This window comes from Heptranchias perlo, chromosome 4 (assembly GCF_035084215.1).
Source record: "Heptranchias perlo isolate sHepPer1 chromosome 4, sHepPer1.hap1, whole genome shotgun sequence".
Lineage (NCBI taxonomy): Eukaryota > Metazoa > Chordata > Chondrichthyes > Hexanchiformes > Hexanchidae > Heptranchias > Heptranchias perlo.
This window is the reverse complement of record NC_090328.1, coordinates 67103336-67122535: the sequence shown is the minus strand read 5'-3', so window position 1 is coordinate 67122535 and position 19200 is coordinate 67103336. Positions and strand designations below refer to the sequence as shown.

The window sequence follows — 19200 nt, the reverse complement described above, 5'->3', positions numbered from 1 at the left end:
CCGAACATGTCTTAGAGTGCATGGAGGTCCACCAGCACTATTTAAAAGTTAGTTGCTGAAACATTGCTTTTGGCTACCGACGCATTTGTAACTATTTTTGGAGGTCTGCTGCACTTGAATAATAGAACTCGGGGACTTGTCCTAACATTTCGTCGTCCAGTACTTCCCCGGAGCGGAGAAACTACGCCATGTTCTCCGCAGCCTTCAACATGTCATCAATGACGACGAACACCTCGCTAAGGCCATCCCCACGCCTCCACTACTCGCCTTCAAACAGCCACCCAACCTCAAACAGACCATCGTTCGCAACAAATTACCCAGCTTTCAGGAGAACAGCATCCACAACACCACACAACCCTGTCACGGCAACCTCTGCAAGACATGCCAGATCATCAACACAGATACCACCATCACACGAGAGGACACCACCCACCAGGTACATGGTTCATACTCCTGTGACTCGGCCAACGTTGTCTACCTCATACGTTGCAGAAAGGATGCCCCGGAGCATGGTACATTGGCGAGACCATGCAGACACTGCGACAACGGATGAACGGACACCGCGCAACAATCGCCAGACAGGAGGGTTCCCTCCCAGTCAGGGAACACTTTAGCAGTCAAGGACATTCAGGCACCGATCTTCGGGTAAGCGTTCTCCAAGGCAGCCTTCGAGACACACGACAACGCAAAATCGAGCAGAAACTGATAGCCAAGTTCCGCACCCATGAGGACGGCCTCAACCGGGATCTTGGGTTCATGTCACGCTACACGTAACCCCACCAGCAGGGAAAAAAAGTTATCTGTTTTTAATACAACTGGAAATTCTCTCTCTCTCTGCCTTTCGGGTCTCTTTCTCTCTGTCTGTGTAATTTGACACATTGTGTATTCAGTATACTGGGACCTACTGTTTTCCGTGGCTAACCTGTCTGAAGACCAACAACACCTTTGATTGGTGTGATGGTGTCCCAGCCTAATATAAGATATGCGATTTGAGAAACTCTCATTCACTATTCACCTGACGAAGGAGATAATCTCCGAAAGCTTGTGATTTTAAAATAAAATTGTTGGACTATAACCTGGTGTTGTAAGATTCCTTACAACTAACATTTAGAGCCAGGGCTTGCAGGAGTGAAGTTAGGAAATGCTTCTATACGCAAAGGGCGGTAGAAGTTTGGAACGCTCTTCTGCAGATGGCAGTTGATGCTAGCTCAATTGTGAATTCCAAATCTGAGATTGATTGATTTCTATGAACCAAGGGTATTAAGGGATATGGAGCTAAGGCGGGTATATCGAGATAGGTCACAGTTCAACCATGATCTCATTGAATGGCAGAACAGGCTCGAGAGGCTAATTGCCACTGCCACTTGCTGCCTCCTGTTATGTGCCACCTTCTCCTGCAAGCAAATGGGACATGCGTCTGGGTGACGTGCCTATCATGGTTTAATACCTGCCAGTGTCATAGAGTCATAGAGTTATACAGCACGGATAGAGGCCCTTCGGCCCATCGTGTCCGCGCCGGCCATCAAGCCCAGTCTAATCTACTCCCATATTCCAGCATTTGGTCCGTAGCCTTGTATGCTATGGCATTTCAAGTGCTCATCCAAATGCTTCTTGAATGTTGTGAGGGTTCCTGCCTCCACAACCCTCTCAGGCAGTGAGTTCCAGACTCCAACCACCCTGTGGGTGAAAAAGTTCTTTCTCAAATCCCCTCTAAACCTCCCGCCTTTTACCTTGAATCTATGCCCCCTTGTTATAGAACCCTCAACGAAGGGAAAAAGCTCCTTAGTATCCATCCTATCTGTGCCCCTCATAATTTTGTACACCTCAATCATGTCCCCCCTCAGCCTCCTCTGCTCCAAGGAAAACAAACCCAATCTTCCCAGTCTCTCTTCATAGCTGAAGCGCTCCAGCCCTGGTAACATCCTGGTGAATCTCCTCTGCACCCTCTCCAAAGCGATCACATCCTTCCTGTAGTGCGGCGACCAGAACTGTGTGGCCTGTGAGTTGTGGGTGGGTGGCTTGCAACAGTCGTAATGTGTAAGGGTGAGAGGAAGCATCTGATTAGCAGAGTTGAGTACTGATGGAAAGAGATTGTTGGGAGGTGGGTGATGGGGGTGTAGTGCGCAGAACAGTGGATGCGGCTAATGGTGCAGTTGGTAGGAGATGCCACTTGACAGTTGACCTCACCCACCTTGACCACTCGTGTGAAAACATTGAGCTGCTTCCTGTATTGCATCCATGTTCATGATGCTGTGCGCCTGGCACTGACTTCATCCCCTGCTGCCTCCCACTGCCTTTTGGGCATTTGTCTGGAAGTCCTCTTGTTTGCACCCACCATCACCGCCCATGTAGGATGTCCTCCTTCTGTCTACTTCTTGCACCAAGGTCTCTAGTGCATCAGTAGAGAACCATGGTGCACACACTCTCTCAGGCATGGCAGATTGGTGAGGTCTGGCATGCAGACTAGAGGATGTGGGATTTAGTAGCACAACCTTTATTCAATGTTTTACCATAACTCATCAGTTTGTAAACATGAGGACAGGACCTGCATGTATGTTTTATATGTGTGATGTCTGATCTCCATTCAGACTCCGTGTAGACAGCAGGCTGTTATTTTTAGCAAATAACAGGTACCAGCTACCTTACAGATTTTTTAGAGACATCCTCCCTTTAAGAGATTGGGGCTCTCCCTGCTGGTGCAAAAAGCACATTTCCTTGAATCCTCATGTCAGGCCTAGTTTTTAATGCTGCTTGAAGGTAAGTCCTCAGGCAGAACGAATGTCTCGACAATGAAGTTATCAGACCATGACCATTGCTCCTATTTTTTTTCAATTTTTTTTTTATTTATTGGACTGCAGCTGCTGGTTATGGTTCTGCTGTTGCCATTTACAGCTACTCTAGACCAATCTTTTGTTTCTTTACTTGTCCCATTACCACCCTCCTTGCCTTGCACCATTATCCCTTTTGTCATTTAATCACTCCAGTCCTCCACCCTATTAGAGACCTTCCCTTTGTTCTTTCCTCCCCTCCCCTCTCCCCTTTCCTTGGCTCTGCACTTGCTTAAAAACTTTAAATCTTTAACATCTTCCAGTTCTGATGAAAGATCTTCGACCTGAAACGTCAAAACTCTGTTTCTTGCTGAGCTTTTCCAGCATTTTTTGTTTTTATTTCTTATATTAAATCCTGATACAGATCAACTTTTCTTCTGGTAGATCATATGAAACATTCATTATGTAAGAAAATGTTATTCCAATAAACTAGTTATTGGTGGTTCCATTCCCATGTCAAATATTCTACACAAAGATTACCCAGTTTATTTTTAACTTCTAAAACTAATCTAAATGTAGTTAAAAGAGCAAGAAAGTAATTATTGGTAATACAAGCGGGCTAAATTTTGTTGGTAATTAACTAAGAGATGTTCTATCACAATTCGACATGATCTTGGTACATTTAACTAATTTATTTCTATGCAGCTTAATTCCAAATGAACAACACTTCTGCGTATGAATAACTTCTACAATCAGCACAAGTGAGCTCTCTTCATTTAGCAAGAGACGACTCTGCTCTTGTCTAGCTAACTGATCAAAAGCAAACTGGTTCAAGTTTCTGGCCGAGATATTTGTTTAAAAATTTAGGATGTTACAATAACCAGAAAATGTGCTGGTTACAAATTGTACAGAGTTAATGGGGGTTATTTTAAATCCTGGATGGGAAAGTGGCCTCGTGACTGGCCGGTCCGTCCGGGAATGGCAGAGGGAGGCACAGCTGATTTCAACAGCCAGGCCTCATCAACATGCCACTGGCAGACTTCCCGAGCAAAACATCTGAGGAGTCCGCAGGAAGCAGCTGCCCAATCGTTAAAATCGTGCGGCTCGGAGGCTACCAGTATAGCCCAAGGTAAGTGCGGGGATGGGGACGATGGGATGGGGTGCGGGAGAAGAAGGGTTCCAGGGCAGTCAGAGATTTGGGAAGGAGGGAGAGGTCCAGGGCCGGTGCTCCTCCGGGCACCAGGAAAGAAGTACACGTATCTTGAGGGGCCTTTTCTACCGGTGATCAGCAGGTTTCATCCTAGCGGTAAAGCCAAGCCGCAGCCGCTTCCCCACTCAGGCCAGCGTTAAAATGGCAGTCGGGTCGCGATGACGAATCCAAGGCTTCCAAAGCACAAGGGGAACTAAATTAGTCCGCGTAGCGCCCGCTGTTTAGGCGCTACGCCAACTCCTAAGCCCCTAAAATGGCGTCCAAGATGCACGCGCACACTTTCGGCGTGTAGTGTGCAGGACGCCAACTTGATAAAAGGCGTATGGTACGCACACCTAACGAACACCGGCAGCATGTAGAGTAGGGAAATTATGATGTTAATCAGTGTGCAACGCTGATTTGAAGCAGCCGGCACCCCACTCCAGCCTACGCGCTGTCCTAACCTCGCACAGCTGAACAGGAGTTAAACGGTATGAAGGACCCCCCCTCACCAGTGCTATTTAAAGGAAGCATGCAAGAATTATAGGTTAGTTGCTGGATTAGTTATTCTGGCTGCTGGTACAATTGTGGGTGTTTGTGGAAGTTTCCTATTCTTGGGAAACGTTGCAATATTCTGTAGAGAGTGGTCTGGCTGGTCGTGCAGTAATGTTAGTGGCATTTAAAATAGTGTGCTGAACAAGGATGCTGCCAGACGTGGGTGGCCTGCTAGGGCTTCCTCTGGGAATTGAACATGACTGGGAGCATGCAGAGAGGCCACGCAGAGCAGGACAAGCTGCAAGAAGAGGGAGGAGGAGGAGCCAAAGGCACTCAGCAGGAGGCCATACCAATGAGGGTCTTCAGGGAGCAATTCTCTTTCCTCAACTTCAGTGACAACCAGTACATCTGACAGCTGCGGTTCACTAAAGAGGTCGTGATTGAAATTTGTCACCTGCTGCAGCCACAAGTGCAGCCTCAGTGCAGGGCAATGACAGCATTGTCTGCGGCTGTCAAGGTAACCATGGCACTTAATTTTTTTTGGCTCTGGCTCCTACTCAAGCTGTTGCTGGAGATATAAGCAACATCTAACAGTATGCAGTGCTCTGCTTTATAAAGGGGAGGGGGGGGGGGGGGGAAGTCACTGAGACTTTGTACACACTCAAACAAATTCATCTCGTTCCCTCTTGACAGAGACAAGCAGCAGGAGTGAGCACGAGGGTTTGCTCACATTGCAGGCTTCCCCATGGTGCAGAGTGCTATTGACTGCACGTTTATTGCCATTTGTGCTCCACATCAGAACTCGGCCATATTCATGAATAGAAAGGGATTCCACTCCCTCAAGTTTTGGTTGCAGTTTTGGTCTCCTTATCTGAGGAAGGATGTCCTTGCCATGGAGGTAGTGCAACGAAGGTTTACCAGACTGATTCCTGGGATGGCAGGACTGACGTATGAGGAGAAATTGGCTCGACTAGGCCTATATTCACTAGAGTTTAGAAGAATGAGAGGTGGTCTCATCGAAACATACAAAATTCTAACAGGCAGGGGTGGAAGCAGGAATGCTGTCATCCTGAGAAAGGGCAGCAGGTTCGTCTTCCATGGCACCACGGCCACTCTCCCGGGGAGGTGCCTCAGCAATCCTGGTGCTCTGTTGGAGAACAGATTGCTGGACTGCTGTGACTCCCTGGAAGCCCCATTCCCTGCAGCAGTCTGAGCTTCCAAAGCAGCAGTCAGAACTTTGATGGCAGATGTTTGTGCTGCAATGGAAGCTGTGACATCGGTCATCAGACGATGGGTTCCACAGGTGTGCTGATGGAGATGACCACCCGCTCCATGTTGGAAAGGGTGGGCTCCAAGCTCTGCGCAAAGCCTTATACCAAGTTGGAATTAGACTCCCCCATGCCCCTTGACTGTGCGCAGGCTTTCTGGCAGGCTTTCCAGTGCACCAAGCATTTGGTGGAGTACACCCATCAGCTTTCTTCTGTAACCTGGCCCATCGACGTCATCATCTGACTCCTCTGCGGCAGAACTAGTGTGCAGCCTCGGCCTCTGACAAGCAGACATCTGCAGTATCCATTTCTCCTGCCCCAGCTCCTGCGCACTTGTGCCCAGTGTTTCACCATATGCAGATCCCTCCTCTATCCTAGCCTCTAAAGTATACGAAGTGTCAGCCTCTGTGAGTGTAAGATCGAGTGACGATGTGCCTGCATCATCACTGTCATCTTCCTCTGCCTCTTCTGACGGTGCAGGTTCCAGTTCCTGGGTATCAGAAATGACAAAGGGAAACGGGTTGAGCTGTGATGAGGGGAGAGGAGAAAGTAAGATGTGCGTGCTCACACCATCTGCAGCACGGGAGTCAGAAAAGATTGTGGAATGAGGGAGAAGTGGGAAGCGAGAAGGAGGATTAGGTATGCAGAGACTCTCATCATCGATACCTCCAGCACCGCCAGTGACCACGGCCGCAGCGACGGCCCATCCAATGGTGGACAGCACTGTCTCCTCCATGGGGGTGAGGACGTGTAGATGTGCCTGTCCTCCCTCAGATCTTTCCTCCTGCCTGTTGTTATGCACCATCTTCTCCTGTAAGGAAGAGGGAAGTGTGTCAGTGAGTGTCCTGCAAGATACTTGGGTGCTGTGGCTGTCATGGTGGAATAGCTGCCGGTGTGTGTGACCTGTGAGTTGTGGGTGTGCGGCTTGCAAGAGTGGTAATGTGTGAAGGTGAGATACAGCATCTGATTGAAGAGTTGCATGTTGATGGAAAGAGTTTATTAGACGTGGGTGACGGAGTGTAGTGTGTGGAGCAGTGGATGAGGCTAGTGGTGCAGTTGGTAGGAGATGCCACTTGACAGTTGAAGTCACTCACCTTGACCACTCGTGTCAAATCATTGAACTTCTTCCTGCACTGCATCCATGTGTCTGGTGTGATGCTCCTGGCATTTACCTTGTGCGCCACTTCCTCCCACTGCCTCCTCAGCATGTGTCTGGAGGGCCTCCTGGCCCCCTGCGGATATAGGATGCCCCTCCATGCATTCATCTCTTGCACCAAGGCCTCTAGTGTGTCGTCCGAGAACCTTGGTGCCCGCTCTCTCGCAGGCCCAACCATTCTTCAGTGTATTCCAGAAGAGAGTTAGTTGCCACACCAAGTCTAGGTCTCCCTGTAGCCACAATGCACCTCCCCTTTAAAAGGTGCGTGCTGCCTTTAGGTAGTGCTAACCACTCCCGATATCGGGGCCCCTGCTGGTGTGCGCAGCCAATCAACAGTTCAGGTGGCACTGGCTGCATGCAGCAATCATTGCAATCACCAGGCAGCAGGATTGTTACGTGCGTCTCAACGACCAGGCAAGGGTTAATCACGCACCATGATCCCAGTGCATGTTTTCGGAGGTTAACCAATTTAACCCCCAAGTTCTTTCTTTCTTTACACAGTCTCACTGCTTTTGAGAGCTATAGCAGTAAAATACTATTATGAGTCATTTCTATGACTGAACGGTCGACAGTTTACTGTATACCCTAACTCTACAGTCAACATGGTGCAGTCTGAAGCCGGGCCCTCTCAGCCCAGAGCTGCTCAAGGCCATCCTCCAAGGCCATCTGCACTCTCCTCAATTGAAGGCCAGCAGCCTTCCACCACCCAGCCACTGGGGATGCACCTCATTGGAGCACTAGGAAAGGTAAAGGCACACGAACAACAGGCACTAAGGGAATGAACAAGTGTGAATAGTATCAGTTTGTTTGAATCATTTCATGTGTAAATCTATAAATGTGGTTTGAATTTGTATTTGGTGGTGGTTTTCATTTCTGCGATGGGCTGAGGGAAGAAGCAATGTGTATTCATATGGAGGGTGATTTGATGGTCATGTGGGGGAGGACAGATGAGGAGGGGAGGACTGTTGAGGACCTGGGAGATGTCGTTCACCTTATTGATATCGCTCCCGGATCAAGCAAGCACGCAGAGCCCTGGCAGACAGGATTCCTTATTGCCCCTTTGCGTCTTCCTCCACTCCCTCCTCCGTCTCCTCCCCCTCATCCTCAGCCTCTTCCTCCTCCTCTTCCTCCTCCTCTTCCCCCTCTGGCTCAGGGTCTTTCTGGATAATCGGTGGCATGGCCTGTTCATAAGAACATAAGAACATAAGAAATTGGAGCAGAAGTAGGCCAATCGGCCCCTCGAGCCTGCTCCGCCATTCAATAAGATCATGGCTGATCTGATCCCAACCACAAATCTAAAGAACACAAGAAGTCGGAGCAGGACCCGGCCACATAGCCCCTGGGCCCTCTCCGCCACCCACAGGGCATTGACCGATCCGAACTCAGCTTCATGTCCAATTTCCTGCCCGCTCCCCATAACCCCTAATTCCCTTTACTTCTAGGAAACTGTCTATTTCTGTTTTAAATTTATCTAATGATGTAGCTTCCACAGCTTCCTGGGGCAGCAAATTCCACAGACCTACCACCCTCTGAGTGAAGAAGTTTCTCCTCATCTCAGTTTTGAAAGAGCAGTTCCTTATAAGGGCGAGGTTATGCAGCATACCACGACGAATCTTGTCACCCGCTCAGCTGAGTACTGCACAGCTCCAACAGAACGGTCCAGTTGCTTTAGGACGCCTATGGTATGCTCAATGACGTTGCGTATGGCAGCATGGCTCCCTTTGCAGGCCCGCTCTGCACGTGTGCGTGGATTCCTGACCAGTGTCATGAACGACCTCATGAGGGGATAGCCCTTGTCACCCAGCAGCCAGCCTTTCATTTGCTAAGCCGATTCAAAGATAGCTAGCATGTTTGACTGCAACACAGTGAAGGCGTTGTGATTGCTGCCAGGGTAACGGGCATTGAGCTGCATGATGCCCTGCGTGTGGTCGCACACCAGCTGCACATTCAGGGAGTGGATCCCCTTTCTGTTCATGAAAATGGCCGAGTTAAGATATGGCACACACATGGTAATATGCGTGCAATCAATGGCATCCTGCACCATGGGGAAGACTGAAATGCGAGCAAACCCTCGTGCTCACTCGTTCTGCTTCTCTATCAAGAGGGAACGTGCTGAACCTGTTGCACAGCTCGTACAGTGCCTCCGTGACCTCCCTTATGCAGCAGTGCACTGCACACTGAGATGTTGCACAGATCACCAGCAGAGGCCTGAAAGGATCCATAGCCATAGAAATTCAGCGCCACGGTGATCTTGACAGCCACAGGCAATGCTGTCCTTGCCCTGCTCTGAGGCTGTAGTTGTGCCTGCAGCAGGTGACATATCTCTGTCACTACCTCGTTCATGACCTCAGCCTTCGGATGCACTGATCCTCGCTCATGTGGAGGTAAGAGTCGTGTTTCCTGAAGGCACTCATGGAATATGGAATCCTGCTCAGTTCCTTGCGCCTTCTCCTCCACCTCCTCATCCCTCGCCTAGCAGCTTGATCTGCTCTGCGTGGATTTTCTGCATGCTCCCAGTGGGGTTCTATGCCCAGCGGGAGCCCTAGCAGACCAACCATGGTTGCCAGGAATCTTGTTCAAACACTGTTGTAAATTACACCAACCGAAAGACAGTACCTGGCAAACCACTCTCAAATATATTATAGCAACTCTCTATAAGTATAGGATACGTCAACAAACACGTATTCTACCAGCAGCCAGAAGTAATAATCCAGCAACTAACCAGCAACACTGGCATGATATCTTTAAATAGCCCTGATGGTTGGGGGAGGGGGGGGGGGTCCTCCAGGCACTGTAAGACATGTTCAGGTGTTTGTGGTTAAGACAATGCGTTGAGTGGAGCGTTAAGTGCCAAAATGGTGTCTATCACTTTAAATCAGTGTTGCACACTGATCTAATGCATATTCCCCCTACTTTACATGCTGCCGGCATTCCTTATCTGAGCGTGCGCAAGGGCGTTCACAAAAATGGCGTCTGGCACACATCACACTAGAAGCGTGCGCGTGCATTCCAAATGCCATTTTGGAACTTTGGGAGGCCACGCAGCGCCGTAACAACGGGTGCTACACGGCCCAATTTCTAGCCCATAATGCCGAGGAACCAACTAGGGAACAGGCTATTTTAAATCTAGTATTGTGTAATGAGACAGGGTTAATTAGTAATCTTATAGTTAAGGATCCTCTGGGACAGAGTGATCATAATATGATAGAATTTCATATTGAATTTGAGAGTGATGTAGTTAATTCCAAAACAAGGGTCTTAAATTTAAACAAAACCAATTACATAGATATGAGGGGCGAGTTGGCTAAGGTAGATTGGGAAATTAGATTAAAAGATATGACGATAGATAAGCAATGGCAAACATTTAAAGAAATCATTCATAATTCTCAACAAATATGCATTCCATTGAGGAATAAAAACTCCACGGGAAAAATATCCAACTGTGGCTAACTAAAGTAGTTAAGGAAGGTATGAGATTAAAAGAAGAGGCTTACTATGTTGCCAAAAAGAGTAGTAAGCCTGAGGACTGAGAGGGTTTTAGAAATCAGCAGAAGATGACCAAGAAATTGATAAAGAGGGAGAAAATTGATTATTAGAGTAAGCTAGCAAGAAATATAAAAACAGATTGTAAGAGCTTCTACAAGTATGTAAAAAGGAAGAGATTAGCGAAAGTAAATGTGGGTCCCTTAGAGGCAGAGACAGGAGAAATTATAATGGGAAATAAGGAAATGGCAGAGACGTTAAACAAATATTTTATATCTGTCTTCACAATAGAAGACACAAAAAACATACAGGAATTAGTGGTGAACAAAGGGTCTTAATGAGAGTGAGGAACTTAAAGTAATTAAGATTAGTAAAGAAAAAGAACTGGAGAAATTAATGGGACTAAAAGCCAACAAATCCCCTGAACCTGATGGCCTACATCCTAGGGTTTTAAAAAAGGTGGCTGCAGAGAGAGTGGATGCATTGGTTTTGATCTTCCAGAATTTCCTAGATTCTAGAAGGTAGCAAATGTAACCCCACTATTCAAGAAAGGAGGGAAAGAGAAAACTGGGAACTACAGGCCAGTTAGCCTGACATCAGTAGTAGGAAAAATGCTAGAATCTATTATTAAGGACGCAGTAACAGGGCATTTTAAAAAATCATAATATGATTTAGCAGAGTCAGTGTGGTTTTATGAAAGGGAAATTGTGTTTGACAAATCTATTAGAGTTTTTTGAGGATGTAACTAGCAGGGTAGATATGGGGGAACCAGTGGATGTAGTATATTTGGATTTTCAAAAGGCATTCAATAAGGTGCCACACAAGAGGTTGTTACACAAGATTAGGGCTCATGGAATTAGAGTAATATATTAGTGTGGATTAAAGATTGGTTAATGGACAGAAAACAGAGTAGGAATAAACTGGTCATTTTCGGGTTGGCAGGTTTTAGCTGGTGGGTTGCCGCAAGGATCAGTGCTTGGGCCTCAGCTGTTTTACAATATATATCAACGATTTAGATGAGGGGACCGAGTGTAATGTATCCAAGTTTGCTGACAATACAAAGCTAGGTGGGAAAGTAAGCTGTGAGCAGGGCACAAAGAGGCTGCAAAGGGATATAGACAGGTTAAGTGAGTGGGCTAGAAGGTGGCATATGGAGTATAATGTGGGGAAATGTGAAATTATCCACTTTGGTAGGAAGAATAAAAAAGCAGAATATTTTTAAAAGGTGAGAGACTAAGAAATGTTGGGAGTCAGAGGGATTTCATTGTCCTTGTAAATGAATCACAGAAAGTTAACATGCAGGTACAGCAAGCAATTAGGAAGGCAAATGGTATGTTAGCCTTTATTGCAAGAAGGTTGGAGTATAAGAGTTAGGAGGTCTTGCTGCAATTATATAGGGCTCCAGTGAGACCACACCTGGAGTACTGTGTACAGTTTTGATCTCCTTACCTAAGGAAGAATATACTTGCCTCAGAGGAGGTGCAATGAAGGTTAATTAGATTGATTCCTGGGATGAGAGGGTTGTCCTATAAGGAGAGATTGAGTAGAATGGGCCTATATTCTCTGGAGTTTAGAAGAATGAGAGGTGATCTCATTGAAACGTATAAAATTCTTAGAGGGCTTGACAGGGTAGATGCTGAGAGGCTGTTTCCCCTGGCTGGACAGTCTGGAACTAGAGGTCATTGTCTCAAAATAAGGGGTCGACCATTTAGGACCGAGATGAGGAAAAATTTCTTCACTCAGAGGGTTGTGAATCTTTGGAATTCTCTACCCCAGAGGGCTGTGGTTGCTCAGTCATTGAATATATTCAAGACTAAGATCGATGGATATTTGGACACTAAGGGAATCAAGGGATATGGAGATAGGGCGGGAAAGTGGAGTTGAGGTAGATGATCAGCCATGATCTTATTGAATGGCGCAGCAGACTCGAGGGACCGTACGGCCTAGTCCTGCTCCTATTTCTTATGTTCTTAGAACAATAAAAGTGCAGAGATACCAATAACTACAGCCACTACAAATCCTATCCCAAAACTGTTTTAACCCACTGATTCCCAGTCCCTTTCTCCCTTTCCTCCATACGGAGGATCACAGGAACAGACCTTCATCCTATTATTTAATGGGCAGCAACTCAACACACCCTTGTGCTATGCCAGAGAGTTGCCAGCTAAGTTTTTTAAAAAACTTAGGATATTTCAGATCTTTTATATTAACAGTACATGGGAATAAAACAGAGGCACTGAGTGGAGTACATATAAAACATGGAAGGAAATCATTTTAAGAGATGACTTGAAAATACAGCAGAATGTACAATTAACCTTTTCTGATCCTTGTACATTCACAACTCTTATTCAAGTGGGAGAAAAATATAGTTAAAGTAACCTTGTGCTACATCCCTAATTTGCTGAATAAATGGCAATCTTGTTCAGAACAAATCAAACATATTGTACCACTGTCCATCATATGATCTTCTTCAGACACATGTACTCAACCTACATGCTCTCTCAACACTTATATTTATCAATTAACTGGTTGACTACCCTTGCACAAATAAATCACAAAAGATGCAATGGATGTATCCCAAACGTAAAATTGTTACTCAACTATACATACTTTCACCTGTTGATATTTATTTTTGTGCTCTGTTTCTACCCTGCCTCACTTGTTTATAGGACTTAGCATGACATATTGGGTAAGATTAGACAGCTCTACTGTATTAACTAAAGTATGATAAATTGTACAGTTGTAACAAAAAGCTTCCTTACCATATCATTCCTTGATTGAAGATAAGTCCTAGTACATTTCCACTGATGTCAAACTCAGTATAAGAAGGCTAAAGTTTTAATGGTAAACGTAGCAAGATTAATAGAAGTGAAGCAACAGCATAAGAGGCGTCCTATTGTCAAATACTATTAAACAATGTCAGAACCATTTACTACTGTCTTGTTCTAATTCATGTACCAGCCATTGTTCCTCAAGAGTTGCTTTTTACATGCGCTTATTGAACAGTGCGTAGATGTGTACTAGGAAGCTATATGCAATTTTATATCTTTGAATATGAAACTGTGGCTAGATGGGGATAAATTTAGCTTCTGATCTTTACTGGTAAGCAAACGTTAAATATAACTAATAAAACATACAATGAAAGTGATCATTTGTAAAGCGTGAACATTTCTTTCGATAAAAAATACTTACAAATCCGTACTCCAAATCCCAGCACCAGCAGTAGTTAATAAATCTGACAAACAAAGCACGTAGGAAATCCCCAACCAATATACTACCATAAGTTACGAGAATGTCAGATACAGTAAGCTTTGTAAACTCCTGTAAATAGCAATTAACAAAAAGATTCATTATTCAGCAAAGAATGCAACACACTGATGTTTTAATAATCTTAAGTGTTAACTTCACAATAATATCTATGAAAATGAAATCATGTTTGAAACAGACGGAGTATCACTTTCTCCCCATTAACACAGCCGTAAATTGACAAAAACAAGTGTGAGCTAAAACCATTATTCCACGTGAGGAACCTACTGAAACCTATGTGATACAAGACTGTGTCTTGTGCTACAGATGTGAGAAACACATGAATACTAGAAAATAAAACATCCCAAAATCCATTTCGACAGTACAGATTAAGATGATTTACCAATCCAACACCTGTCTCCCAGCAAGGCCCTCTCGGAAAATCTGCAGGATCTATTAGCAGAGTGCTTTCAGAAGTCGAATTAATGGACGTTAAATTGAAGGAATTTATCATGGCTAAAGTCTTATTCTTTATACTTTCTTCCTCTGCCAACTGAATAAAGCAAAAGAAAACATTTTCAGGATATGAATACATACTTGTAGCTATAATGTTTTAAGGAAATGGTTTAGTAGCAAAGCGGCTCCTGAAAAATTTCTCGCTCCCTCCTAAGTGTATAAATCCTCATTACATGGTGATTGGAGGCTCTCAAAGTCATTGCTATAACAGGCAATATTATAACTGAGAGTGGCTTTCTTCCATGTGTCTATCTACTCCCAATTTCCCTCTCAATGGATTCTCCTTTGCTTCTTACCCATCTCCATCTGTTCCCAGCTCATCTGAGATTGTTTAATGCATGTGGCTCCCAAAGCTAGCTCCCTCAGTTTCTAACATCTCACAATGGATTCTCATCCATTTCTCAGTATTCTTATCCAGTTCAAACATCTCTTGCTCAATACCAACACTTTTTGAGCACACTAAGTTGCGGAGGCCCCACATTTCCTCAAGAGGTTTTTTGAGGCTGGTATGGAGTGACATGGAAGTTCTGCCCACCCGATGGATGCTCCGCTCGCCACCATCAAAATCCCAGGGTCAGGGGCATTTGAAGATATTGGGCAGGGATCTGCGACATCAATAGCGCACTGGAGTGCCCACTTAAGAAAATTCAGAGTGGGGCACATCCGCTGCCAAAGAAATCCAAGAAAAATATTTCTTGCCTTTGTTGAATAGGCCTGCAGTGGGGAAAGCTTGGCCTCTTACAATTTAAAAACATATGATGCCCTTAGCACCGATGCCGGTGGGCTCAAAGTTGCTAAGGGTGAAAATGTAGGAACGATGCCATATGTTGATATTCCTACATCTGCCCGTTTGTAAGGCCTACCATCCACCCGCCTCCAAAAGGTGTAGAAATTATGATGGTGTAATACGGTCCTGCCCACCATTAGTACATGACTGTTATGCGGAAGAAGATAAGGAAATTCGGCCCCAGTACATTTATTCTTTTCTTACTGATCCCTAAAGCTTGTGCTAAGAATTTTTCACTTCATGAAGACAGTATATATGTTTTTTTTAATTATAAAAGTTGTTTGTTGAAAACGAAACAAAAGCTAAAGTGAAAAAAAATTTTCAACCATAATCACGCCACATGGGAGAATACTGTGGAGCTGTTAATGTCTTACGCTGTCTTTGAAAATACTGCTCAGTCTGAGGCTATGAAGGTGACAATTCATTTCAGTCAGCCACAGGGGACCTCTGTAATATCAGCCAGGGGGTAGTATGGGCAAGTGTTCATCAGGTGATTGATGCACTTTATAGGGAACTTGGGGAATTCTTTGATCCACTGGTATCCGCACACCCACATCTACAGGCAGTGTTGACAGGACCTCACTTTGGCTTACAATTATTGCAGACACTTCAATACTTAAGGTAGGTTGTGACAGCAGGCCCAAGAGGATAGCTGTGTGTGAAAATTTTGCTAGCTATTTTGCTGTTGTTTCTTCAGAAGCATCCGAATCACAGCGTATCATTCTTTATGTGGTACTACATAAAAAGGTGCCATACCAGGGTAATCATCAGCCAGCAAAGTCGAATTGCTGCACCGAGATGCCAACAACCACACTGAATGCACTGTCACACGTACCTGGCAATAGATATGGAGAAGTGTCTGTATCAGCGGAGAGCCAGATGTAGAGTAGTTCCTAGAGCAGAGTAATCTGACAGCAGACAGGGTTTCCTTTCTATTCATTTTTGACTGTCACTGCTTAATCTCCTGCCCCTTCAGCCTTAGCAAAGGGGACCATATAACTTTAAAAAATGGCTAACCAATTCAAAATCCCCTCGAAACAAAGATATACCAAAGTAAATAGCATAATAACAATGAGACTATCACACCTGTGCATTGACTTGATCAATAAGAGCCAACAGGAATGTGTACAGATTACCAAGGAAAAGAGCAAACATTCGCCAAAGCTGCCACTTCAACGCAATGCGGGGATGATAATTTTCCAGAGTCGCAATAGTTTCAAACAGCGAAGGAACAAACGTTCCCAACAACGCCATAACTATATCAATCTACATAAAGAACAAAGTGAAAGGACAGTTATTACTACTGTTTTTCCAAGTATTTGCATGATTTCTACAAATGTAATTTGCATCACAGAATGTATGTTGAATACAGCCAAATCATTAAGCATAAAACTCCTATGAATTGACCCATAAGTGAGGGAACAAATCACACAATAATATAAAATGATTGTCCTATAGCTATTTAAAAGACACTCCTTCAAAATTTTGATTATGGAGCTGCAATGAAGGTAGAAGAAATCAGAGTTCACCAAAGGTGATGTTTTAGTCAACACGAACTGGGGCCAAAATTATTGTCCCAACCGTGGAAATTGTTCCTGAGACTACAATTAGGTCTGCTAAGTTCAAAAGTCTTCTTGGCCAGAAAGCTTCTAAAGTCTGTATTAATCTTTTGTATTTCACCACGGAACTGGGTACTCAATCAGCCTCAAACTCTAGAGGCATAGGACACTGCTTTCTCTGCAGCAGAGGGACACAGAGCTTAACGGGCTCTTAATTTTTCCAAGTTCTTATTATATACAATTTTTATTTTCTGAAATACTGAACGGATTACTTAGAGGCTTGAAATGGCATAAAATCCCACTCAACAAACACTGAAGGAAAGTCAAATCCAAAGGATATTTCATCCATCTCTTTTGGCATCCAATTTGTCAGATATCTTGGGGGTAAAATTCATTTTGGGTTGTAGCACAAAATTGGAGATAGCAAATTGATAGCCAGTTTTATACTCCGCCTGATTTTCTTTTCCATTGACTTCAGGCAGGCTTTGAGCGTCCGAGGGCCCCCTGCCCCAATTATAACTGCGACTGGCAGTTAAAAATCACCTGTACAGTGACTTTCCTCATTTTTTTTTAATCTTGAATTTTGAAAGCAGACAAAGCCTTTATGAGGGAAGCAGATAAGATGGGAGGGGAGGGGAGGGGAAAAGGAGGGGAGGAAGGAAACAAGTTTAGGTTAAAGGGGCCTTGATGGGAGTAAGTGGGAGTGGGCAGGGTGGATGGAGGGTTAACGATGAGGAGAGTAACAATGGAGCAAGGGAGGGAGGGAAGATATAGTGCTTTAGTAGTTAGTTCGAAAAGAACGACGTGGGATAGTGATGGGAGTGAGGGGGCGGCAGGAAGAATAAGAGATAGTGAGAAAGTGAAATGACTAGGGAAACATCAGTGATTGGGGAGGGGATGCAAAGGGAGCCGCTGAATGTCACATCTTCCCTGAACTGTCACTCCAAATTCAGCCTGCATGTGTTGGTGGCTACTTTTCCTGCCATACCATCCACCACCTCCCACCCAAATGAAATGAAAATGACAGAGAGAGAAGCAGAAGAGGACTGAGAGATAAACAAAAAGAGCTGAGGGGCGAGAAGAAAAACAGAGACAGAAGCAGATGTGAGAAACAGTAACACGGGTCCATCCAAAACAGGTAAGATTGTGATCATATTGCAGTGAATAAAAACCTTTTCTATAGTTAAGTATGATAGAGGAGCGTGACACTAGAACCATGACAGGAAATGCATGCAATACATATCATCTGAGTATAATACAGATTAATTTTGTTAACAAAAATTAGAAATTGTCATTTTCCACTGTGAAAATAGAAATTCAAAATGAAACGTCTATTTACAAAATTAACAATATGACAATTTTTTTTCTAAAAAAGCATAAATTTGTGTCTCTTTAATTATTCTTTTCATTTTATGACAGTAGTTACAAAAGAACATTTACCTCATTTTTCTGATACCATGTTAAGTCTTCCAATGCTGAATATGTCTGGGACTTTTTCACAACAAAATAAATGAGATAGCCACTTCCAGCGAGACAACAAAATATAAGAAAATTAGCCAAAATAATGAGAAATCTCCTTAGGTGAACATTTTCATCTTTTTGGTTTTCCTCTTCATCCACAATGGATTCCTGACAAAATAAAATATATAAAATAACTGCACGTGAAAGGGTACAACATTATTAAAACTGCATGTATTAGTTTTCTAAGGAAGCCTTTTGTTCACTTCTAGAATTCTCAGTGAATATAAAGTAACCTTCAGAAACAGTTTTCATCCACTGGCTACAGCAATATCAAAGGGTCTCAATGTGGGACAGCCAAAAATTTGGGGAAGAAATAGCGAATTGTGGAAAAAATAAGGAATTGTGGAAAGGACGTGGAAAATTACACGAAATTTAATTTAGTAAGAAATAAATTCTTAAAATGTGCCCAATGTCAAGTTACACTAAAGTATTTAATATGGGCTTAAATCAGCAGCAATCAGTGTAAACAAGAAAAGCACTGAACCCATACTAAAACAAGAGAAAGCCAAATCATCTCCCCTTGACATTACGACTATCGACGAGACCCCCACCATCAACATCTTGGGGGTCACCATTGACCAGAAGCTGAAATGGGCCAGCCACATTAATACCATGACTACAAGATAAGGGCAAAAGCTGAGTACTCTGCGACGAGTGGCTCACCTCATGACCCTCAAAGCCTCTCCATCGTTTACATGGCTTAAATCAGGAGTGTGAAGTATGCACTTGCCTGGTTAGGTGCAGATGCAACAATGCTCAAGAAGCTTAACACCATCCAAGGCAGAGCAATTCACTTGACTGGTGCCCCTTCCACTGGAATCAATATCCACCCTCCTCCACCACTGGCAGCAGCTGCATATATACAATCTACAGGATGCACTGCAGTACCTCACCATGGTTACTTTGACAGCACCTCCATCCTCTGCGATCTCTACCAACAAGGAGGACAAGAGCAGCAATGTCATGCAAAACCATGACCTCCAAGTCACACACCACCCTGGCTTGGATTCCTATTGCCATTCCTTCATCACTGCTGAATCAATATCCTGGAATTACCTACTTAACACCACTGTGGGAGCACCATCACCGCAAGGCTGCAGTGGTTCAAGGAGAAGGCCCATCACTGAAAATACACTGATTTCCTTAATTTCCATGGGAGAGCACTCGTATTGAGATTATTTTCACAACTGAACTCATAGTAAAAGTCAGTCA

The 19200-nt window shown here is 44.4% G+C and overlaps 1 protein-coding gene across 1 annotated transcript in view; it reads right to left on the bottom strand.

Annotated features, from left to right (window-relative positions):
* Positions 1 to 19200, bottom strand: part of LOC137320509 (transmembrane channel-like protein 2-A) — an 88463-nt gene that overhangs the window by 36775 nt on the left and 32488 nt on the right. Inside the window, exons 11-15 of the mRNA XM_067982199.1 lie at positions 17908 to 18096; positions 15995 to 16174; positions 14009 to 14158; positions 13552 to 13680; positions 13122 to 13189 (exon numbers count right to left, since the gene is read on the bottom strand). Coding sequence (XP_067838300.1) covers positions 13122 to 13189; positions 13552 to 13680; positions 14009 to 14158; positions 15995 to 16174; positions 17908 to 18096 — 716 coding nt within the window. The remainder of the gene's footprint in view (positions 1 to 13121; positions 13190 to 13551; positions 13681 to 14008; positions 14159 to 15994; positions 16175 to 17907; positions 18097 to 19200) is intronic.